Source organism: Corvus hawaiiensis, chromosome 24 (genome assembly GCF_020740725.1).
Source record: "Corvus hawaiiensis isolate bCorHaw1 chromosome 24, bCorHaw1.pri.cur, whole genome shotgun sequence".
Taxonomy (NCBI): Eukaryota; Metazoa; Chordata; class Aves; order Passeriformes; family Corvidae; genus Corvus; species Corvus hawaiiensis.
The window spans coordinates 759,576-784,156 of NC_063236.1; the positions used below are offsets into that span (position 1 = coordinate 759,576).

Below are 24,581 nucleotides of genomic sequence, written 5' to 3' on the forward strand. Positions count from 1 at the left end.
CATTGCAAACGTTTGACTCATAGAAACTTGGACGGCTGCAGCCGGGGGAGGGGGAAGAGCGTCACATTCCCATTCCCGGGCAGGGTTTGGTTGTCGGATTTTATTTTTTTATTTTTTTTCTTTTTTTAAGAACTGAAACTTCTCTCTGTTTAATGAAAAAAAAGTGTTTGAGCCTGACGACTTCCACCGGCGCTCGCATTGTGTTTGGGAGTGAGGGGCTGGGGGGGAGGGCTCCGCTGCCAAGGGAGGGACCCGGGGCAGCTGAACTCGCTTTTCTTCTGCAAGTTTTTTTCTACTTTTTTTTTTTTTTTTCCTCCCTCTGTGTTCCCAGGGCAGGGTTGGCTTTCTAGGTTTGATAAAGCATTTCCTTCCATTGTCATTCTATACGGCCTCTGGGCCCTGCGCTCAGTCCCTCCCCTTTGCCGTCCTCTCTCTTTCTCTCTCTCTCTCTCTCTCTCTCTCTCTCTTCCTGAACTTTAGTGAATCTTGAGATATAAAGAAAGCAGCTGCCTCCCTTAAGCGCAGCTTGAACAATGAGACCTCCTCTCCAAGGGCTTTAACTCCTCTGGATGCAAGGACAAAGCCGGGGTGAGTAGCCTGCTGGTGGCTCTGCCGGTCCCCGCATCTGCGGCGCGGCCGTTCCCGGTGTCCGCTCGCGGCCGCTCCCGCAGCGCCGGCTCCTCTCCCTGTCCCCGGCTCCGGAGGGATCAGGTAGAGCAGGAGCAGATGCTGCGAGTGTAAAGTCCCCCCAAACCCAACCACCACCACCCGAGGAAGTGCTGGCGCTGTCCCCGTGGACGCTGTCCCCATGGATGCCGTTCCCATCGAACGCGTGCTGGAGAAGGCTTTGCCACCCAGCCGTGTCCCTGGATTTGGGTCACCACAGGCTCCCCGCCGTGTGAGACCGGGCAAAACCTGGCTCTGGCCAAGGTGGGAGGAATCCTGACCTCAAAGGCAAAGGAAAACAAACATGATGCAATCAGGCGTGACTGAGCTGGGCTGCGGGAGGAAGATCTTCCCCGCGGCTTCGGGGCTGCGCAGTCCCGGGGATGCTGAAGTGGAATTTGGGATGGCGCTGGGGGGGAAACACCTCGGGCTGCGTCGTGCGGGTGCAGGAGGAGGGCAGAGGCGCAGCGTGCGCCGTGTGAGCGCTGTCTGGGCTCTGGCTTTGCCCCAGGGATCTGCTTGGATCGTCTCATGCACAAAAAGCAGGAGGCGAAACCCGGGACGCCTCGGCAGCAGCCTGGCGCGTGCTAATTAAGGGGGATTTGGGACAAGTGGTGAAGCTGCTGCTGGATGTGCATCTCCCAGGACGGGATCCCTCCCTTTACCCTCCCAGGAAACCGTAACTGGTTCGCACGGGAGCCTGTGGAGCGCCGGTGGATCAAAGAGCCCGAGTGGGATGAGCCCCAGGCTGAGGAGTGGATTTCATGCAGCCAAACACAGCCCAGATGTTGTTATCTGGTGGCCCCCGTGTCTCGGCGTCCCCCCGCCTTTGAGTCTCTCCTCTTCATCCCGCGTGTCCCCAGTGCCTGCTGTCTGTGATAAAACACGGGATCCTGGGCCTCATAAACAGGGAATGATCAAACAAGGCATAAAAGAACATCTTTATTGCTCGTTAGGGCTTCAGTAAGACCGTCTGGGGCTCTGTGTCGGTTCAGGTAGCTGCTGGAGCACAGCGTGTTCTTGTGGTACAAATCTAAAAATTCTCCTGTGTTCTGCAGCACAAAACTGCTCAAAACACGACTGGAAGTTCTTTAGGAGACCTGCAGAGCTCATGGTTTGTGCAAAGTCACTTAGAGAGCCTGTGCAGTCTGTTGTGGGGAAACTCGGAGTAGGTTTGATAGAGTTTTGGGTTTTTCCCTCCATAAAATCCCATTTCTGCTCTACCTGGGGTGTTTTCCTTCCGTTCCAGTGAGGCTGTGTTTGTTTGTGTCTCTTGCTCTTGATCTCTACTAAATCCAGCAATTTTGGTCATTCTCTGGTATCTCTGACAACGGACAGGGAGTTGTGGGATTTAAGGTGAGTGTGACATGTTGACCTTAAATCCCATGGACCGAGCCGAAGGACGTGGATAAAATTGGGCTCTAAAGTAGCAGAATGAGGGGGGTGCAATGAGCGTGTCCAGGTTTGACACTGAACAGAGCTCAGGTCCACGGCTGGAGGAACCCCCAAAACTGCTGTGCTCCCGCTGGCATGGGCGTTTCTCCAGCAGGTAGAAATGTAGATGAAACCTTCAGACTTAATGGAGCTTTTTCGAGGCAGAATTGTGTTCCCTCGTTTTTCAGGAGGCAACGAGATCTTCACCACCACTGAAAGTCCCCCCACCTCTGTGCCCTGGTCCCCTCCTGGCAGCCTCCAGGAGCTCATCCGTGCTCCTGGCGCTTGCACAATGAGGAAATGGGCCAGCATTTCCATATTAGCCATCAACTTTCCAGGGATGTTGCAGGGATTTTCCAGCAAGGGGTGGAACAGCATCAGCCACGCTTGGATCCGCCAGGCCATGGCTGAGGTGTTGCAGTGGGAAGGACCAGACATGGTTGGAAAAGCCTCAGATGAGAGTGTTCAGGGGGCAAACACCCACAGAGGCCTTTCCTGCAGCACAGGAGCTCTGGGTTCAAACCATTCTTGGACCTCGGGTGCTGTCCCTGCTGGGCTCCCCATCCCTGGGAACACTCAGGGTCCCACTTGAGGGAGCTTCTCGGCATCTTGAAGGACTGCAGAGGTTCTGTCACTCATCGTCCCTGGCTTTTCGGCCACATTCCCATGGTGAAGCTGAGCGCGGGGTTGTCACTGGGGCAAAGCGCTTGGAAATGGCCACGTGGAGTTGGTGGCACACTGGGGTTGAGGTGATGGGAGGTGTCTGACCACCCTCATGGTGCCCAGGGATGGGAGGCAACAGCTGCCCAGCTGTGACATCAGCAGCTGGACTTGATGGTCTTGGGGGCCTTTTCCAACCTAAACCATTCCATGACCTTATTTCCGTCTGCCCCTCGGTCTCTGTCTGCTGGACAGAAACAGCCACGCTTCGTGTTTGCATCATCAGGAAGATGCACCTTAAAAAAATATTAATTAGGCTTGGCTAATTCATCAGGAAGTTTGCCTTCAAAGCAAATAAAACCAGTGAGCAGCCATAGAGCCAGGAAACAGGTACGGTTATTTATTGCCCCAACAAACCAGGCGGGTGAGGCAACAAAAATCCCGTCTGAGCTCAGCATTCGCTGGTGGCTGCACCTGATGGTTCTCAGATCACCAGCAATCTGCTGAATAATGAGGTTTTGTGTGGTGGCCACACAGAAAGACCCTCGTGGCCACACGCATTCCCCCATCCTTGGAATTGGCTGTCGGTGACTCTGGAATTGTTATTCCCTCAGTCTGGAGCTGGACCTGGTTCGCTGTTGTTTTGGCGTCTTTTAAATGCAAAACTCACGGGAGAAGAATTCCTTGTGCCTGTAAAACCCATCCTGGTACAAACCTACAGCAGAGCCAGGTGGGGTTTGAGGGGCTGCCCTTGCACCCCTGGATTGAGAGTGGAGCGGGAGGAGATGGAGCCTCGGGGGTCACCAGGTCCCGCCTGGGGGATGGGGAGACGCAAACACAGTCCCAGGACAACCTCGGCTCTTTCATTTCTTCCTTTCTGTGCTCTCTTCCACGCTGGGAGGGAAGTTTTTCCAGCCAGCCTGGATTTGGAAAAGCCCAGAGCACTGGACATGTGGGGAATGAGCAATCCTGGAGCTTTGGGGCTCGGCCTGGGGGGCCTCAAGCTGGATGGAGGGATGGACACTGGGAGGAATGGATGGATGGACACTGGGATGGATGGAGGGATGGATGGACAGACAGATGTGTTCCTTCCCCAAACCTGAGAGCAGGACCCTCTTCCACATGCCTGGAGTGGCATCACGGCCCAGAAGTGCCCAGTCCCGCCTGCTTCCCGCGCAGCGAGGGGAAGGGCATGAAGGGCCTTTTCAAGGTTACAAGCCTCTTATTTTTGGACGCATTTCCCTGCTGCTGGAGCCGACCCAGGCTGGAGCTGTTGAAGTTTTCGGGCCTTTGTTTGTTTAATTGAAGTGCTGTTTGTTTTTGATCACGGGCATGAGATAGGCGCTTCCTCTGCAGGCAGGAAGCAGTGATTTCCTGTTCTGTCCCCGGCCAACTCTCACTGCGCAGGAAACCTCGCTCTGCTGAGTGGTCACTTTTTGTGCAACATTTTTGGAAGGTTTTACGTGGTGTTGTTTTGGTTTTTTTCTCTCTTTTTTTCCTTTTTTTTTTTTCCCTTCCCCCGTGAGCGGCGCTGGTGGTGTTGTGTCCCTGTGGGAAGGACGTGTGGAGGGCCCGGAGTCGGCACTCAGCAGGCTGGGGGATGCTGTCTGATGAAAATGGGTCCATTTAGCCTCAGATCTTCTGGTTCTGTTGGGGTGCTCCTTGAAGTGAACGTTTTTGCTGGGTTTTTTGAGGGGAACGCTGCCCAGGAAGGAGTCAAGAATGTCCCAGGTCATTCAAACCACTTGCCTGATGTCACACGGAGACTCAGGGCAGGACAAGGACTTAAACCACACCTGGGTCACCCCTGCCAGCTTTACCTGCTTGTGTCCTTGCTGTGCTAGGAGGACCTTTAGGCAGAATTGGGGTTGTTCATCCTGGAGAAGAAAAAGCTTTAGGGTCACCTGACTGTTGCCTTCCAGTCCCTGAAGGAGCTGCAGGAAAGATGGAGAGAGACCATTTAAACAGGCCTGGAGTGCCAGGACATGGATTTAAACTGCCAGAGGGCAGGGATGGATGGGATATTGGGAAGGAATTCCTCCCTGGGCACAGCGTGCCCAGAGCAGCTGGGGCTGCCCCTGGATCCCTGGCAGTGTCCAAGGCCAGGTTGGACAGGGCTTGGAGCAGCCTGGGACAGGGGAAGGTGTCCCTGCCCATGGCAGGGGGTGGAACGAGATGGTTTTTAAGGTCCCTTCCACCCATGTGCCCAGGTCAGTCCCACAAACCATCAGAGACGAGTCAGGGATGGGATTTGAGCCGAGGGCTCACAGCCGTGCCAGTGTTTCTGGGGTGGAAGAGACGCTCAGGCTTTCCCCTCGAATCCCAAACAGGCACAGCCGCGGCTCCTTGGCAGCACGCAGCTCACGGGGATGTTGTTACCCAGCGTGTTTATCCTCCAGCAGCAAACCCAGACAGGCTCTCACTCAGCACCATGCCCAGAGGTGAAGTGCTGCAGTATCAGATGGCTCCAGCCACAGGAAGCCCGGACAGACAGACGGACACTGCAGCACGAAAGCCGTGGGAGCCCCGGGGCAGCAGATGTGACCGTGAGCAGAAAGAACTGCTGTGCCCGAGGTTTTAATTATCTAGCTGCTGTAACGGGGGTCCCCCGTGAGGAGGGGGTTTGTAATGGCAAGAAGCAGCGGCTGCAGGAACAAAGCAGGAGGGGAAAGGCCGGGGAGGGGGAGCAGAGCCGCTCACAGCCCCGAATCCTGCAAACGCCCCTGCACGGAGAGGGGATGGTCAGCAGAGGAGATGGTCGGAGGGTTTAGCCAGAGTTGTGCAAGAGCAGCTGGCCGGGGCCTTTTGGCTACTGGGAGTGCACAGAGGGAGGGCTGGGGATGAACAGAGGGAGGGCTGGGAGCTGGAGGAGGAGCAGGAGAGGGCAGGACGCTCTCGGCTGCAGCTGCTCCAGCCCCGGCACAGTTGGGCCGCGACTTGTGCTCGAAGCCATCCAAGGAAAACTCTGCTTGGGCTGCTCTCATGCAGCCCCAGCCCTGTGCAAGCGTGTCCCCCAGCACCTCAGCCCCCTCTCCTGCCCCGCTCCTGGAGAGCTCTCTCCGTTCCCCAGGCCCCTCCGGATCATTGCACGTCGGTCGGTGACATCACCGCCGGTTGCCATGGAAAAGCCAGGCTGTCCAAAACACGACCCCTTGGCCTCATCCCATGTGTGTCAGGAAATGAAGGTTTTATAGCACATCTCTGCAATGGAGCAGAAACAGCCGGAGCAGGAACCGCAGCCCCGGCACCGGCAGAACCCCCCCGGTCACGGCTGCCTGGCCCGAGACTCCCTGGTGGGGAAACGGGGACCTGCTTCTTGGGGTTATGAGGCTGATTTATGTCTCCTGAGTTATTTCTGGTCTCCGAGCTTTCTGCTGTGGGCTGGAACACCCCGAGGAGAGGCAACCTCCTCCTTTAAATTCCTCCCTGTGAGGGTGGGCAGGCCCTGGCACAGGGTGCCCAGAGAAGCTGGGGCTGCCCCTGGATCCCTGGCAGTGTCCAAGGCCAGGCTGGACACTGGGGCTTGGAGCAGCCTGGGATGGTGGAAGGTGTCCCTGCCCATGGCAGGGGGTGGAATGGGAGCCTTAAGGTCCCTCCCAACCCAAACCATTCCATGGTTCTGTGGCTGGGACAGGATGGATTAACAGCAGAGAGCGACGTTTCCAAAAGGGGCTGAGGGTAGGATGCTGCAAAGCATCTAAGTCTGGTAGGAACATGAGTTCCATGGAGCATCCGCAGGGACCGTGACTTCCAGGACACCTCAGCACACGGCAAAAGCTCCCGGGAGGGAGCAGCAGCGCTGGCACCAGCCCGAGGCAGGGAATGTGCACGTTGTGCCCATCTCTTATCTGAGTCATTTCAGTGTCTCAGGGGAAACCCTGGCACTGATAAACAGCTCCTGCTCCCTGCCTCCGCCTTTACCAACCGAAATCTGGAGTCTATTTTTAACCCCAAAACACCCACTGCAAGGGGGGGAGGCTGCAGCGGGGCGAGGGGTCGGTTGGCACCGCGGGGACGGGAAGGTGGCACTGCCAGCCCCGCTTTGTTCCACGCCCCGCCATGGGCAGGGACAACTCCTGCTATCCCAGGTTCCTCCAAGCCCCGTCCAACCTGGGCTGGAGCTTTCTGATGCTCCAGAGCCCTTTTCCCACAGTGACAACACGTTCCAAAGCAGCAGCTGGGGCCTCAGAAGCAGCCAAACCTCGTCTTCCAGAGGGGGTGGCACAGGCACTGCTGGGCTTTGCAGGAAACCCGGCCTAGGAGGAGGTGCAGAGCCAAAGCCCGGCGTGGGCAGCATCCCCTGGGCAGCATCCCCTGGGCAGCACCCTGAGCACCCCAGCGGGGTCAGTGCCTCGGGCAGGGCAGGGCTGTGGGGCTGGGTGCTGCCGGTTGATCCAGGGCACTTTTTCGTGGCTGAACCCCGCTCTCCTGCACAGCAGCAGCAGCAGCAGTTTCCTGTTTGACTCACACCTGACACAAGCCGGGGCCTCTCGCGCTCTCGAGCGACTGAATGGGGCTGTTTACAATTAGAGAACGTGGGATTCCCAGAAAGAGGCTCAGACCGGACGTCCTGAAGCGAAATACCCCGGGCGTCACCAGCTAAAAATAACCGTGGCAGAACAGTCACCAAACAAACAGCTCGGCAACGCCGGCCCCGGCTCCGGCCGCTCGGACCCCATGGCACAGTGGGAGCAGTGGCCGAGGGCACCCGAATTCTGGCTTTCCATAACCCCCCGGGGCCTTTCTTGGCATGACTTGGAGCTCCCCGGGCTGGTGGCTGCTCCTCGCAGTGATTTCTCTTGGTTTCTGTCTTATTTATGGGAGGGGGGGGAGCAAGGCAAGGGTTAAAATGTGAATAATCCGAGTTTCAGCCAGAAGTGGCTGATGGGAATCAGTTGAGCTCATTGAAGGGCTGGGGGTGGATGGGAAGGGAGGCAGGAGCAGCTGCTCGAGGACGGGGACTTTGCTGGAGCTGGTGTCCAGTAGCCAGCCCAGGAAGGCTCAGAACAGTTCAGGCGCTGAAATTTTCCAGGACCTGAGTCAGAGCTGGGGACGGGGAAGGTGCTAAAGTCAGACAATCGTAGAACCACTGAATGGTTTGGGTTGGGAGGGACCTTAAAGCTCACCCAGTACCACCCCTGCCATGGCAGGGACACCTTCCCCTGTCCCAGGCTGCTCCAAGCCCCAGTGTCCAGCCTGGCCTTGGGCACTGCCAGGGATCCAGGGGCATCCTCAGCTGCTCTGGGCACCCTGTGCCAGGGCCTCAGCACCCTCCCAGGGAAGAATTCCTTCCAGATATCAAACCTAAACTTCCCCTGTTCCAGTTTGGTCCCTGGTCCTTGGTGCAGGGCTCGGAGAGAGACCGAGCTCGGCCTGAGCCGAGCGTTGCTGTAGCCCCAGCCCGGAGCTGAGCCCTGCTGCCCTTGTGCCTCCCCTGATGCTCGTGGGCGGGAGGAAGAGACAAAAGGTGGATCAGAGCAAAAGGGCACAGAAAGGATCCTCCAGAGGCAGCCCTGTAGCCCAGTGACCCCTTCCTAACAGAGATTTCGGAAGGCAGGAGCTCCCGTTAAGGCCCTTATGCAATAGGTTCTTACCAGAGGAAGTTTCTCTTTAACCCCAGGCAGTTGGTGGTTGATTTATGTCCTGCAGCTTTAGATTTTCTGAGTTGCAGCGGTGTTGCATAAGAAGATAATTTGACCCTACGTTTCTTAAAACTCTTCTTCTCTTGGGGACCGTCCCTTTTCTCTGCCTCTCATGGACCTGGCACCTCGGGGATGTAAACGGAAGGACAATTACACAGCTCAGGTTGTCTCACTATGAGAACAAATCCCTGAGTTTTCTCGGAGGCAGGGCTGGATTTGGGTCTTCCTTCACCCAAGGACGAGACACTTTTCCTTGTGAGTTTTGTCCCCACAACAAGAGCTGCTCCGTCGCCGTTTGTGCCTTTAATTTCTCCGGCTCTCTTCATGCAGCAGGGCACAGCCGGTGGCTTTTGCTCCGAAGCAATAAACGCAACAGTGGGGAATACTCCAGGAATGGGATGCAGGGATGGACTGCTGGGGACAATTTGGCATTGTCTCAGTTCGTGTAGAGATCAGCCCTGGACTTAATGGCCCTGGGACCACTTCCAGTGCAAGTCCTTCCCAGGGAAGAGCTGTCCCTGAGTGGGAGTCAATTCGTTTCATGGCAGGGGAGAGAGACGAGTCTTGTGCCTCGTGGCAGCTTCACTTGGGCTCTCTCCTGATTTGCCATTTGCCTTTAACCTAAAATAAAAGTTATTTAGATTAAAAGCACACATCAGTGTTTGTGAACAGAAGGGCAATTTCAGGGAGAAAACCAATTTGCACCAGCATGGTGGGGGACAGACACGGCCCCATTGTCTGAGCCACGGGGTCCTGCCAACAGAAGGACCAGCCCAGGTTCTCCTCCTCCAGCAAGGAGAGTTGGGACAATTCCTGCTCTTTTCTGGCCTCCCCTGGTGCCCTCGAGGACACCCTTTACGTTCATCCTTGCAGAACTGGGGGGACAGTGACCCCTTTCTCCTTCCATGTCTCAGGAATTGGAGCCGCTCCCTGGTCTGGGTGGTGGCTGTGGGAAATCTGAGCTGAACTTCTCGAACTGAGGGATTCTTCCCTTCCTGGCTGAGTGTGGGTGGCTCCAAGGCTGCTCCAATTTTAGCCTCCCTGCACCACCCCGATGTTAAACTGGGCATCTTCTGCATCTGCTCCCGGGACATTCATTGTCCGGGAATCCCCGGGTGGCCAATTGTGCCAGCGGGAGCTTTCATGGAAACAGCCCGTTTTTTCTGTGGCAGCTCCAAGTGTTTGCAAAAGGCTGGTAGAGCCCCAGGAGCTTCTGGCAGCTTCATTTTATTTTGAAACCAGTCGGTCCCCAGCTGGGTGTGAGAGTAAAACGAAAGGATGCGAGATAAAGCCGCGGGTGCAGCGAGCGAGGGCAGCCTGCGCCAGGGCCCGTCATTCTGAAACCAGGCATGGAAACTGTGCCGAGGAGAAAAGCTCGAGAGCGGGGCTCGGGCTCTTCGCCACACACGGCACAGACCTCACCAGAGCGTGGCTCTGCCTGGGGACCGTCACGTGCGCCAGGGCGGCCGCGGGAGAGCGACGGGAGCCTCAAGGGCAGCAGCAGCTCTGACCGGGCCGATGAGCGGCGACAACAAAGGTACAACAATGGCCTGTCCTGTGCAGGCTCCCCTCGCCCAGCCCATCTTCTGTGTTCAAATGTCTCCGGGGACCGTCTTTGTCCTCTGCTCTCTGCTGAACATCTCTGTCCTCTCATCGCCACCATCTCTGCCCAGGGGGGTTTCAGCATCCCCAGGCCTGAGCTGCTCCGGAGGCCGAGGAGATGTGGAGGTGGAGGGAGCGAATGGAGAGGTTTGGAGAAGAGGAGGCTCGGGTGGGTTGTTGGGGTGGTGTTTGCTCCGTTTGCTGCCTGCCCGAGGGCCTGGGTGGTGCTTGCCAGGGCACACGGGCGCTGTGCCTGCGGCTCCCACACTGGCAAACCCAGAGTGTGCCCTGCCCAGAGCACGCAGGGATTTAGGGACCTTCATCATCGAAGGGTTTGGGTTGGGAGTGACCTCAAAGATCAGCCAGTTCCACCCCTGCTGCGGAGCTGATTTAGCCTGGGCTGCACCGTGTTGTTCCTGAGGGCTCTTGCCTGCACAGCCCGAGGTCCCTGTCCCCTGGGCTGGTCCAGGTGTTTTAGGCAGCCATGAGATGCTCTGATGGGCAGTAACAGGGTGGGTATGGAGATCTCCTGGGTGACACCAGCTAGGACGGGTGACAGGGCAGGTGGTTGTTGCTCATTGTCACCGTTGGTTTCTCACCTCACAGCCTGGGACAGTCTCCTCACCCAGCTCCCCTCACCCAGGGGACCCACAGGAGCCGGGACATGGGGGGCATCTCTCTGCTTCCTTCATCCCAAGGCAGGTGTTCCAGCTTTCCTCCCTTCTCCTGCCACCCCTGGGCACTTCCTGGCTCTCTTTCTGTGGATGGGTTGGGAAATTGCATCAAGACTGAGAAGTGCAGCTCACGACACTGCGGCTGGGGGAGGGACGCTGTGATGGAAGAATTTGTTGAGTTCTGTCCTATCTCAAAAGTGCTGAAACGGGTGAAATGCTCCCACACCCCCTCCTGGGAATTTCCAACCAAACCTGACTGGTTTTGGTTCTCTGGACTGTGGAGAAAGCTGAGCACAGGTTCAGGGGGCCTGGCTGGGAAACCAGGAGGTGAACTGGAGGAGTTGGCACCGTTGAAGGGTCAGGACCCTTAGAGCTCAACCCTGTGACCTGCAGACATCTGACTACAGATGCCCATGAAGTTCGGAGGGTTGACTTGGCAGCACAGCTCTGTTTCGGGCACCTCATGCCCTGGTTTGAGGGACAGAGGGGGAAAGGAAGGAGGGGGAAGGACACGGCACAAGGAGAGCTGAGCCCGTCCTGGAACATTGTTGAGAAGAGGGGGGAAAAGGGGAGGCACTTCATAGACTGTGACAGGAAAACTTTCAATCCCAGGGTTCCTACAGCTGCTTCCAGGCCGAGAAAACACCTCCAGGGCTGTTCTCAACAGCTGGGAACAGCAGCAGATGGGAACCTGATGGTGGCCAGCAATTAGTGCAAATTAGGGTCAATCCCAGCCGGTTCAGGAGGAGCAGAGGAGATGCAGCCGAATATCCCCTCTTTCATCCCCTCCTTCCTCCTGTTTCAAAGTGCAGGAGAGGCAGCAGGGACCTGGGGTGGGCTCTGGAGGTGGCCAAGGAGGTTTTGTCACACCTGGGGGGTGACAGCCTCTGATGCCAGCATGCCCAGCAGCTCAGAGCGGTGCCCAGAGCGTGCCAGACGCTTTTGTTCGTTCTCCTGGTGTTTAGAAAACGAGAGTTTTGCCGGTTATTCTTCCATTCTCTGGCTACAAACCCTCTGGGCTTTAAATAAAGGGAAATAAACAATTCCCAGTGACATTTGCAAAGCTTCTCCAAGCCCTTTCAGTGAAACTGTTTAGTCTGGGCTTCTCTAAAGAAAAAGCTGAGGAAGAAGAGGGAGTGGTAAACGTGCAGGACTTCCCCAGCTTTGCTGCTTTTAGGTTATATTAAAAAGGCAGAAACCTATAGAAACCCGGTACAAGTTCCTAGAATTACAGACTGGTTTGGGTTGGAAGGGACCTTAAAAACCACCCAGTGCCACCCCTGCCGTGGCCAGGGACACCTTCCACTCCAAGCCTCGTCCAGCCTGGCCTCGGACACTTCCAGGGATCCAGGGGCAGCCCCAGCTTCTCTGGACATGCTGTGCCAGGCCCTCAGCACGTTCACAGGGAGGAATTTCTCCCTGTAACCCATCTAAATCTACTCCGTCAGAGTGAAGTCATCCTCCCAGTCCTGTCACTCCCCGCCCTTGGGAAATGCCTCTCCAAGCTGGGCCGTGCCTTGCTGAGGGTGCAGAGAGGAGCCCACCAGGTTTTTCTGTGCCTGCAAACCCCATCGGGGATGCCTTGGAGTGGATTGGGTTCCCCGTTATCAGGGAAACCGTTATTAAAGGCTCATTAAAGGCTCATTAAAGGCCACCGAGTCCCGCCTGGGGCCGGGAGGGGGCGCGGGGCCGCCCGGGCTCGGTGCAGAAATTTTGAGTCACCCTCGGGGTGTTTTGGAGCGAAATTCGGAGCTGCCGCGGCCCCTTCCCGGCCCATTGTTGTGGTTTGACAATCACATTTTCCTGTTTTTAAAGCAAATGTTTTTCTCTCCCCTGGGGCCGTAACCGAAGCCCCGCGAGCGCAGCGGGGGAAGGTGCCCGGGGGGCTCTGGATGTGGAGAGACCCCCGGGAGCTCCGGGCCAGGAGAGACCCCGGGGACCGCGGACCGTGAGAGACCCCGGGGGTCTTCGGACCGTGAGAAACCCCGGGGGCTCCTGACCCGGGACGAGCCCCCCACCCCCCGGCATCGGCCCTTCGCTCCCATCTCCGCTCGCTTTGCGCAACGGCGGCAGCGGGAGGCTGAAGGAGGCAGAAGTGTGTTTATTTCTATTTTTTATTCTTTTTCTTTCTTTTTTTTTTTTTTTTTTTCTGAAGTCGACGGTTCCTCTTTGCCGCGCTGCGGTTTCACGCCCGGCAGCAGGACACGGGGGTATTTTTGTCGGTCTTATTCAAGGAGTGTCTATTTAAAACAAACTTTTGGGCTGCTGAGCACATGTTACCCCTCAGTGCAAAGCAGAGGACAGGGCTCGTGGGGAAATGGGGTGGCTGATGGCAGCCCCTGGAGCCGCTTGGGCTGTCTGAGGGTGCTGGAGGTCTCCAAGTCCCCGTGGAGGGTGGACCCACCGTGGTGTGGGCAGAGGCGGAGCAAGACACGGGAATGGGAGGAGAAAACTCATTCGTTATTCAAGTTCCTGTATGCAGAGTGTCTGCACGCTCCCAGATTTGCATTGAAATAGGAATAGTTTGACTTTCACTGAATGAAAGTCAAGAGGTTTTAATGCTGAGTGGTGGCTCTGCAGCCGTGCCCGGTGTTTCCAGGCAAGATGCAGCTGGGGCTAAAAACCACCAGGAGTTGCCCAGTGTGGCCAGGACCTGCTCAACGCTGCTCTGGCCCCGTTTCCTTCGCTCAGAGCCGTGCTGAGCCCCTGGGATGTGACACCAACCCCTCGGTGCTCGGGACACATCCCAGGACCCGGCGCTCGGTCCCCGTTTCCCGAGCGTCTCCTCCCCGCGTTGCCCAACGCAGGGTGTGAGCTGCTGCTCTCGTTTCGTACATCAGCAAATAAAGAAGGCACCAAGCTCTCTTGTGCCCCAGTCAGCAACTCGCCCACCTGCCTGCCGGGCCAGCCCATCCCTCTGCTGCTCCTGGCAGGATCAGCAGCTTCGCCTCCAACCCTCTCAAGCATCCCAAATTCCATCCCCAGCAGGGAAAAAATGGAGGGAAGAAGCAGAAAGTCTGTGCTGGGAAGGTAGAGGTTGGGAGGCGCGTGTTAATCCCTGCCTGGGCACCAGGTGGGCTCTCGGTGTGCGTTTGCTGATGTGCTTTTGGCACATCTTTAGGCAGGGGGATGCCAGGCAGTGCCGCGCAGGGCTCTCCCAGCGCGACGCTGCGGCTGAGGGCAGTTCAACATCCAGGTGTTCTCCTGGCCACCTCTGCCCACCGTGGAGATCCCGGGCAGCTCTCTGTTCCCAGGGCTCCGGGTGGGCCAGCCCCGTGCCAGGAGCACTCTGGCAGCATCCCATAAAGCAGGGCGGGCCGGGGACGCTGTGCTCCGGGAACGTCGCTCCCGTCTGATCGAAACCGAGTCACTCCTCACCTGCCGCAGCCGCCACCTACGTGGCCTCTTCTGCTCCAGATGTTCCCGCTTGCAGCGGGAAGGGGAAGCGTGGGAAGGGCAGTGAGGCGGTTCTGAGCTCAGGGGGGCAGGGGGGTGCCCGGGGGTCTCCGAGAGGCTCCTGGATGGGGGATGAATGTTGGGAGAGCTGCCGAGCACGGGGCTGCCTGTGCCCCCCATGCCCGGGTCTTCCCCTGGCATATTCTTGTGTCTCATGCCCTTTGGGAGGCCAGGCCAGCCCTGGAGACATCACCAGCCTTATCCTTGCATTTTCCAGCTCTCTGGCTCACCACATGACCTGGGAGCATGGGTGGGAACCAGCAAAGCAGCCTGGCTGCAGAGAAAAGGCTTTGGTGGGGAACCACCACCATTTCCCACCCGTTTTTCCCCTCCCAGGCAGCCCGAGACCTTCTCCTGGCTCTCGTCCCCCACCTTCCATGGGGGCCGAGCTCTCGGGGTGCTGTGGGAGCCTCCCCACTTGCCCTAGGCCAGCTCTGGGAGCCTGGATGAGCCTGGGCAGCCTCGAGCTCCTTTGTCTCCTCCGCCGCCGGTCTGAGGGTTGCACAACATGTGGGGGTGAAGCACATCCATCTCCACAGATCAAAATAACCCCTTTCTTTCCCAACCGGCAGCGGGTTCTGCAATGTCCCCCTGCCTGGCACAGCAGAGCCCGGCTGGCCAGGGGAGGAGGGACTCCAGAAAGGGAAGCAGTGCCTCGTTTTCCAGGCTAAAAATACCGGCGGCACTTCCAAAATAATCTCGGTGCAATTATCTCCGTTGCCCCCCAGGGCTGCTGAAATTCCCCAATAATTCAGTCTGAGCTCCTCACCCGGCTCGGGGAAGGTCTCGGAGGGATCTCTTTGCTGTTGGAGGCAGGTTTGGCTCTTCATGCACAGGCAGTTTTAGGATGGGATTGTGACGGAAGAAGCCAGGCTGCTGCTCCTTCCACTGCTTCAATTTCTTAATGGGATTGGGAAAACGTCGCAAATTTCAAAGTTGAATACAGAGGCCAGGAAAACTCTGGTCTTCCAGCCTGCCCCAAATCTGAGCTGTTATTTTGTAAGAGAAAAACACCAGCTTCCTCCAGGATGTGCCGGGGTAGATTCCCATGGGCTGTGGTGTGGTTTTTGGGGGTGCCCTGTGCAGAGACAGGGGTTGGACTCGATGATCCGTGTGGCTCCCTTCCCGCTCAGAGCATTGCATTATTCCATTCCGTGATTCTGCACCAGAATGGAACGATCTGCAGGAATGCTGAGCCCAGCTTGTCCTTCCCAATGAGTTTGAGCCTTTGGAAGGATGGATTTAAGGGAATTCAGGGCACTGGACAGCAGAAAGAGCTCGATGGGGAGGATGAATCCCCTTTTCCAGCTGCTGTTCAGTGTAAACCATAGAATGGTCCCCACCACTCTCACCTTTGGTTGGCTTCACTCAGTAATATGCAGATTTATGCAGAGTGAGGCCCGCTGGGACTTGGTCGTGAAGTTATTGACTGTTCTCAGAATGAGCTGTTAGTCACAAAACCCTTGTCAGGGCAATTTGGGTGTTGCTGGGGCTCTGAAGGGACCAGGGCTGAAGCTTCTGTTCTGGTGTTATTCTCCAAATCAGAGAGGCATTAAGTGTGACCCCTGTAATTGTGAATTATTAACAACGCTCCTGTCTGAACTGTCAGGTGCTGTTTGGGGGCTGTGCCTCTCCTCGGGTGAGTTTTTGCCAGGTTTCGTTGTGGATCAACGAGGCTTTGGAAATGAAAGGGAAGGAAACGCTGATCTTGAAGAAAACAGGCATAAATTAAAGGGAAAGAGAAAGCCCCGGAGGTGGGTGAGCTGCACTGTGGAACCTCCCAGCTTCAGAGGGTGCCGAAAATAACCGCTCTGCAAGCGGGGTTACGAATGTGCCGGCCCCTGGGCTCGATGTGTAACTTCCCAGAGCTGTTTTGGTGTCATAAAAGCGAACAAAATAACTCGGCAAAAGCACATCCCTGCCCACCCGTGTTTCGGTGTTGTCTCACTGCACCCACTGACCCCAGAGACTCCGGGGCTGCAGCTGAGCAGGGCTCCTCACCCCGGGACTAGGCAGGGCTCTGCTCTGGGTCTGAAGTGATTTCTTCCTTGGAAAAGAGAAGTGTAATTCAGTGGTTGGAGAATCCCCCCGCGCTTTGGATTTCCTGGAAAAGCAGCTGTTCCCTCGCCGAGGAGCTGCGGCCAAGCAGCCGCCTGCTCCCCCGCTGGCAGCGAGGGAACCTCGGGGTCTCGCTGTGCTTTTGGACAGGATTTGAAGCCCCGGAGCACAGGCACCTCCTCCCTTCGCTCTGAACTTGGTTCCGTTTCTTTCTTTGTGGTGCTCGGTGCCCCCGGTCACTGCGTGGGGATGCTCCCGCTGTCCTGTGCTCACCTCATCCCGCAGGATGCTCCCGAAATCCTGCCCCCGGCTCATCCCTGCTCGCCCCGGCGCGGTGGGAACTGCCCCGTCCCGGTCCCCCGGGGGAGCCCGGGCAGGGAGCGAGACACCGGGAACGGGCAGGTGCCAGGTGGAAGCGCCCGGCTCCAACTCGGTGCGCCGAGCTCCCCCCAGGTTCGGCCGTTCTGCCGCCCCTCGCCCAGCACTTCGGTGGCTCCGCCATCACCCGGGATGGACGGGCTCGGGGTCAAGTTTGGCATCCAGCGGCCAGCACTCGGCCCCGATTCCCGCTGCCCCGGTCTCTTCAGCCGCTGGAAGTCGCCGCTCCCGGTCCCTCGTGTCGCGGAGCTCTGACCCGTAACGCGCCGCCCGCCCCCGGCCCGTCCGGTCCCGGCCCGTCCCGGGGGCGGAGCGGCACCGCCCGCAGCTCCCGCCGGGGCCGCCCCGCTCCGCCCGCCCGGGCCCGCCCGGTTCCGGAGCGGCGGCGCAGGTGGAGCCGAAGCCCGCGGAGTCCCCGCGCGGCCCGGCCGGGGCCGCCCCCGCTCCGCCGCCCCCGCCCAAGGACGCTCCGGCATCGCCTCGGTCGCCGCCGCCAGCCCAAGGTAGGCACCGGGACACCGGGACAAGGGGACACCGCAGCCAGGGACAGCCGCGGGTCTGTCACTCCCGGGGTTTGTGGGGTCCCCGTCCCCTCCTCGCGTCCCGGCTCGGCTCCGTTCCCCGCAGCGGGGAGCGGGGAGAGGGGTGGGCTGGACGGGGGTGTCCAGCCCGGGGGTGTTGGATCCCGGCAGTGCCCGCCTGGGGTCTGCGGCTCCAGCCGGGGCTCGGTGGGGTGTCGGGACAGCTGCTGGCAGGGCTGTCACCCCCGGTACTGGAGGTGCTGTGCCGGTGCCGGGGGAAGCATCTGGGGATGGCGACTCCCAGAGCAGCTGATCCACCCCGGAGGAGCCCCGGTCCCGTGGAATGTGTGCGTGCGGCTGCGGGGCTCAGCCTGGACAAGCTTCCAGAGCTGAGGGAGAGAGCACAGGCTCACGAGTCCCGGACTCACCGGGTCCCAGCGAGGCCCGGGGACCCGTGGCTGCCTTCGAGAGCAAGTGTTCAGATGTGGCAAAGCCGAGCCTGTGGTTTGCTGGAATGTTTTTGTACTAATCCTGTTGCCTTTCCCTTCGGAAGGCCGGTGGTGCGTGCAGGGAGCAGGGCTGCGAGGGCAGAGGAGCAGCAGCTCTGCTGGGTTTGTCCTTGGTGTCTGTGCTGCAAGGGCACCTCTCTCCCTCCAAATACCTTGTGGAGAAAGGATGTGCACTGGGAAAAGAGCTGCGGATGCCCCAAATACCCCGGATCCGTCTGCCAGAGCCACGAGCCAGTGCAGCCCACAGATCTGTGTGCCATCCAAGGTTTGCCCTGTGCCAGCAACCCCTGGGCTCCCAGAACACAGCTGCCCACACCTTTTTCCGTGGTGGAGTTGTTACCTGTGGTGTGGACGTGTTACGAGGCTTTGCTGAGTAATGGGATGTTGGGAGACTCCTGCAGAGGAGGTGTGGGATGTGCTGGCCTCGGTTCGGGCAGGAGAGCCGAGGTGTCACCCATGGGAGACGGAGGGAAGTGGGTGGCCGGAGGGTTTGGATTCTGCGTTAGTGTTTTCCCGATAGGATGAGCCGTGAGTGGTCCTGCCCTGGGTTTGTTCCAGCAGACGGAGCTCCGGGAGGATGGGGAGTGTGGGCCCCGCTCCGAGGGTCCGGATGCGATGCCTCTGACCAGATGTTTGCAGAGGGTTCCAGCCTGAAATCTTAGCCTTTCTCAGGAGATCTCAGGAGCTTCCTGGTTTGCAGCGAGGGTCGGAGGATTTCAGCACTTCCTACTCTCTGCCTGATGTGAGCAGGAAGTGGGAGCATGAAAATGGCAGCAGAGGCTCTCGCAGTGGGGCTGGAAGCTCAGCAGGGAGCATGTGGGGTGGCAGTGGGGTTACACCTGTCCTGAGCAGGGTTCTGAACCCTTCGGACGTGTCCTTTGGGAAGGAACAGGTCCCAGTGTCAGGGCTGGTCCAAGAGTGAGTCTCATCGTGCAGCAGAGTAGCAGGGATGGAGCTGAGCGAGGACGGGCACACGGGAGCGTGTCTTTTCCTGCAGTTATTAAATGGCTTCATTGGGAACCTCCCCGGGGCAGGGAGAGGCTTTGTCTGGGTGCTGGCTGCTGTCCTGGGTGGCTCTGATCTGGCTGGGGTGTTCCAGTGTGACACCGTGTTTTCTGTGAAGCAGCAAAGAGAGAAGCTCTGGGTCCTCCTGAGACTGTGGGCCTGGATTTGTGTTGAGAGATGGGGAATTCGGGTGGCTGCAGCACGAGTGACTGGCCCTGGTTTCTGTGTTCACACTCGGCTGGCTGGGGATTGGAGTCAAGACCCGGATTCCATCAGGGGTTGGAGGCTGGCGGCTCAAAGTCCTCTGAGGCTCTGGGGATGTGAGTGGCCACATGGATGGCTTTGGGACACTTGATGCCAAAGAGTTCCTCCACCGTGGGACACTGGGATGGGAACAATTCTGGGGGAGCTGAAAGGCAGTGCTGCAAAACTCTGGACCATTTAGAAACTGTTGAAAGAAAAATGAGGTTTGAAAACGTCAGTTGTAAGGAGACCTTGTGTGTTTGGAGTCTGTGGCTCAGATTTTCAGGCTTTTTCCTGTTCCAGCAGTGGGACACAATAGCATACGTGCTTTTTCAGTGAGTCTGGGAAATCCTGCAATCATGGATTTAACAGCTGGGACCTTGAGGAGGGGAAAAAACAAACAAGTGTGTTGGCAACGCTCCGAAACGAGGCAGCTCCTTCTGCCCCGCTGCCCGACTCCGGCAGGGGAGGTGGCGAATCTCCTCTTCCATCTCTGGTTCAAACATCAAACCTGGGTTGTTCTGATCTGATTTATTACCTTTTGATCTCCGTCCAGCCCCGCCGCTGCTCTCTGGGACAGCGCAGGAGGGAGGTGAGTCAGTCCTGGAGCTGGAGCTGCCGAGTCCTCGCCGGTGTCTGTGTCTCATTGCCTTGCTATGCTCCCCGGGGGCAGGAATGCATCCGTCCCGTTCAGCCTCTGCCGGCTCCCTATTAACAGCTTCTCTGCGGACTTGTGCGTCCCTGCCGAGGCGGGGAGGGGACAGACGGGCAGAGCAGCGTGTCCTGCCCGTCCCGAGTGCGAACGGGCTCAGTGGGCTCGCGTCAGGCTTGGGCAGCCCCCTGTGACCGCGGCTCCGGCTCCCGCCTGGCACGGCCGGTCCTCGTCTGCGGCTCTGAGTGCCCTAAAAGTACCTCGGAAAGCCCTGCTGGGAGCAGCCCCGCGGCCTCGCCAGCGGCCAGGATGTTTTCCTGCCTTTGTTGGTGCCTTCACACACAGGGTTTGTTTCTGGTCACCCCACGCCCACCTCCTTGGAGCGGCTGCTCTGCTCGGGTGCCTTTCCCGAAGGGCAGGGCTGGGGCAGGGTTTGTTAGGGACGATTCTGTCACTCGGAGAAGGTCTGAGTTGGCACATTTGCTGTCTGGTGTGATGGTGTCATGAAGCTTTCGAGAGGGTGTCCAGAGCTCAGGAGCGTGCAGGGCTGGTTAATGTTCACTTTTTAGCAGAAGAACCCGGGTTTTGTTAAGCCGAGCCAAGGAAATTTAGGAGAGCAGTGCTGGCCTGCAGAATGCAGGCGAGGGATTTGTTTTCTTTCTCTGTCTTGGAGAGCTCTGTCTTCCCTTGAAGCTGTCTTCCCGATATAGCAGCAGTTGCTAACTCTGAATGAATGCGCCGAATTCCGGCAGCGCCGAGCAGGATTTGGCCGCTCGGGTTTGAGTTTGGGCAGAGCCGGTGGAGCTGAGAGGCCTGGGTGGGCTGGGTGGCACTGTCCCGGTCAGCTGTCACACTATAAATAGCAAACGGAGCCCAAGTGCCCGTTGGAGTGAGTTTGGAGATTTCCCAGACTCACCTTGGAAGGGGAGCTCGTGCCAAGGCAGAGCGGGGCTGGAGGCGGCTCAGCGCCGATGAGGTGGCAGAGCTGTGGGTGCCGCACGTCCCCGTCACCGCGCTGCCTCTTGGGCAATATCCGAGGATGCTGAGGAAAGAGCCTTGAGTCAGTGCCACGCTGTCACCCAGGGAGGCCTCCAGCAGGGAGGGGACATCCTCAGGGTGGGTCTCCATTGAGGTCCTGGCCCCACAGAGGGGCTGGAGTGAGGCAGTGTCCGTCTGTCACATCTGATCCCTGCACACATCCATCCCGCCTTTGCATTTGTCTCCCCTCAGCCTAAAACTTCAGTCTCTCCATGCTCAAGGCCAGGTGTGGTGTACGGTGCCTCAGTCTGCTGGAAGAAGAATTAGGATGGTGTTTGTGGGGTTTTCCTCGTGGCCCAGCTGCCCTGCCCCTCAGCACAGTGACAAACCACCCCCGTCCCCCGGATCCGTCGGGCTTTGTCCCGTGGGGTGTTGGTATCCAGGAGCAGGAACGGTGCCAGTGGGAGAATTGGCTCTTCCACAGGGCTGCATTGCAGAGCTGGATCAAAACACGGCTCACAGCAGTGCAAAACAAACCCTGCTGCGCTGGGCACGCTCGCGGCTCCGTGCTGGAAAGGTGGGACCAAAGGCAGGGAACAGGAGGACAGAGGTGCAGGAGCTGGGGGAAGAGCTGGGAACTGGGGGTGGCTCGCACACCAGTGAGAGCCTCGTTTCTCTTCATGGAGAGAATTTTTACGGGTGTGGGGTGTTCCTGTCAGCAGTGCCAGCCTGGAGCATCCTCCCAGTGTTTCCCTGGGTCCTCTCCAGTTTCACTTGGGTCATCTGCTGCTCTGAAAGAAAGCAGCGTGTGCAAGGAGCCTCTGGAGCATCCTGCAATCCTGGAAGTGCCTCGGAGTTCAGCTCCGGGGAGGTGGAAGCTGGGCAGTTCTCCCGGGAGGACCGACTCCCTGATGCTGCAGGAAGGAGTCGGGACGTGGTGCTGGGATCGCTTCTCTGGGGATGTTCTTGAGCCTTCAGGGAGGGAGGACCTCCCATGGAAGGAGGATCTCTCATGGAAGGAGGATCTCTCATGGAAGGAGGATCATCTCTTACGCAAGGGAGGGGAAAACTGTTGATGCTGAGGCTGCTTTTTCAAAAGCCGCTGTTGCGTAAGGGGAGCCTTGGGCAGCACAGAAAATGTGGAGAATTTCCTTGCAGTGCTGGAGACAAAGACAGGATTGCTCTCTCAATTTCTTTCTTCCTTTATGCTTTCCTAAACTTCAAGGCTTATGTAAATTCTCCAGGTTTGCCCAGGGCTCGATGCACTGACGATAACTTTCATACGTAGCCCAGGGGTGCAACTTCCACATGAAAATCGTCTCTTCTGCTCCTGTCTCGGCCTCTTTGCTCCATCCAGCTGCCTTCAGCAACTCTGGGGAGGCCGCTGGAAGCAGCTGCTGTCGGGGTTATCTTCTGCAGGGTGGGAATATTCCCAGCAGAGCTGTGGGCTGTGTCCCTGCTCCCTCCTTCTCCCACGTCCCTCGCCTTGCTCACTCGCAGGTTTTGCCGTGTCCTTCCTGTCACCTCTGTGTCACCCCTGGTCCTCTGGTCTCTCTGTGCTGCTCTGGGGCCGAGGCAGGGCCTGGCACGGGGCTCCTTGCTGTCCCGGAATGGAGGCATTGCAGAGCTCCTGGATGCAGCAGCCTCTGCTTCTCCTGGGGTCATCTCCTGCCTCCTGCTGAGCTCAGGATCATCCCTGCCTCAGCCTTTTCCTTCTTCCAAGACTACACCAACCCCTCGCTGCAGTGGTGGACGCAGAGTGGCGGTGGCAGCGTCCCAGGGAGGGTCCCCATGCCGACGGGCAGTCCCTGCCACGGCGCCGGCACGGGCGGCTCTGTCTGGGCTCTGTCACCTGCTGGCACGGGGACAGCAGTGCTGGGCCACACGCTGGGACAATTGAACTGCACGTTAAGCAGATCTGGGGCTGGTGGTGGTTATTCAGTCTTTGGAAGCCGGGTTTTAACTGAAAGGCCTTAACTGGCCGTCACTGTCTGGATGAGGGATGGAATCGGAGGTGCACTGTTCCCCCTCATGGCCTGGGTAAGTTTTGGAGGATGTTTTTAGAACGGACAAAGCTGTCTGGGGAATTCAGTTATTTCATTGAATCATGGGGTGGTTTAGGTTGGGAGGTGCCTTAAAGCTCATCCAGTCCCACCCCTGCCATGGGCAGGGACACCTTCCCCTATCCCAGGCCGCTCCAAGCCTGGCCTTGGACACTTCCAGGGATCCAGGGGCAGCCACAGCTTCTCTGGGCAACCTGTGCCAGGGCCTCAGCACCCTCACAGGAAGGAATTTTGTCCTAATTAGCACTGTAGACTCTGTCAGTCCCTGCTGGTGACTTACTCCTGACCAAAAACCCAGGAGAAAGCACATTTCTGGGATCTGAGTGAGCTGGCAGAGCACACTGGCATCACGAGTATTCAAATGCAGCTGCTGACGGGATGGACACGCTGTAAACTGGCAGGGCCTGGTTTCAGGTGCTGAGTTTGACCTCCAGAAACTGCAGCTTTGTGTGTTTGTTTTCCCGATATCTAAGGGTTCAAATCAAACACGCTCCCAGAACTGCCATTTAAATTTCCCTGCATTAATCTTAATGCTGGTTCTTAACCAGGACCAGATCTTTCCTCCCACATCTGGTGGCTGGGTGCAACCTCAGCCCTTCCTTCCAGGGGTGAGCTGAGTCTGGAGCTGTGAGGGGCTGCTTGGGCAGAGATGGGATTTGGGGTTTGGGGGTGCTCCGGTTGCCTCGGTCCTGTTGGCTCCCTTTGAGGCTCCTTTGGCCACAGCAGGATCTCTGCAATTCCTGCTCCACGGAGGTGCCTGGGCAGGCTGAACCTGTGGCAACAGGCTCAGCTCGACGTGGGCTGCGCGGTGTGGGCAGCGCGGGAGGCGGGTTGTGCTGGGGTTTGGCTGCGTCCCAGCGCGGAGAAGCCGCGGCCACACTGGGCTGCTGGGCTCCAGCCCTGCACTTCCCGGTGGGCTCAGCCCTGGCGATGCTCAGGGGCTTTAGGGCTGGGGCTGTGCCTGGGGACAGCCCGCTCGGGGTCCCGGTGCTGCACACACGCCGTGGGTTGGGGTTGGGGGGACGGGGGTGGCCTCGGGGGCTGTCACAGCGTTCGCTTCGCCCCAAAGGCGCTCACAGCAGCCCTACCTGCTGCGAGCCGAGCCTCTCTCGGTGAGGTGAGAGTTGTTGTGCAGAGTTTCCTCTTTTATATCCTCTTATGTCACGCAGCCCCGGCGGCTGAGCGCGCCCGAAATAGCTGCCAATCCCGGGAGGTTTCACTTCAAGGTCTCTATTCTTGGCTCGCCGGCGTTACTCAGTCATGAGCTCAGGGACCGCGGCGTGAGGACCAGCAGCGAGTGCTATGCAGGGCTCCTGCCGCGGGCCCGGGCTGGCTCCGAGGGGACGCTGTGGGCACAGCCCGGCTCGGCAGCCGCGCAGCTGCGGCCTCTGAGGGACCCCGGGGGTGTGGGTATGAAATAAGCGCTGCCGGAGCCGCTGCGTTCCCGGCGGAGCCAGAGCCGCTCCGGGACGGGATGAGTCAGTTCTGAGAGGCTGCTCCGTGGCCCCGCTTGCGCCTGACCCAGCTCGGCACGGCTCAGATGCTCTCCCTGCTGCGCCGAGGATCGGGTGGGCGGCAGGGGTGAAGCAGAAGTGAATGTGGGATGCGGAGCCGCGGCTTCCCGGGAGCGGAACTCGCTGGATGTTCTCAGGGCGCTGCGCCGGGGCTGGAGATCTCCACCACGCTGGTGATGTTCAGCCCGTCCTGTAAGTGCCTCTCCCATCCCTGGGGATTTGCTCCCTCCCCGCACGGCTGTGAACCCTGGCGGGGCTGGGGGAAGGTGTGCAGGGAACGTCCTTCAGGATGCGCACGGAGAGGGAACCCCGGGTTCGCTGCTGCGCCTGGGCTGGAGCTCCCACCTGGGACCGGTGGGCACGGCCACCACCGGGGCCACCACCGGGGCCACCACCGGGGCCACCACGGCCATCACCGGGCAGGCTCAGGGCACTGAGGGTTGATGTCCTGGAGGAGGGTCCCAGCTCGGGGTCGCTGTGCAGCCTTGGAGCCACGGGAGGGGAGCGACAGCGGCGGTCCCAGCTG

At 58.6% G+C, this 24,581-nt stretch overlaps 1 protein-coding gene across 3 annotated transcripts in view; it reads left to right on the forward strand.

Annotated features, from left to right (window-relative positions):
• The first annotated feature begins 392 nt into the window (after positions 1 to 392).
• Positions 393 to 24,581, forward strand: part of HDAC7 (histone deacetylase 7) — a 56,516-nt gene continuing 32,327 nt past the window's right edge. Inside the window, exon 1 of one of the 3 annotated variants that reach the window (XM_048327457.1) lies at positions 393 to 588. In XM_048327457.1, coding sequence (XP_048183414.1) covers positions 570 to 588 — 19 coding nt within the window. In that variant the 5' untranslated portion in view covers positions 393 to 569. Of the gene's footprint in view, positions 589 to 16,981; positions 17,074 to 23,788; positions 24,248 to 24,581 lie in introns of those variants that run through there. The other 2 variants (XM_048327459.1, XM_048327456.1) reach the window with 2 other exon arrangements.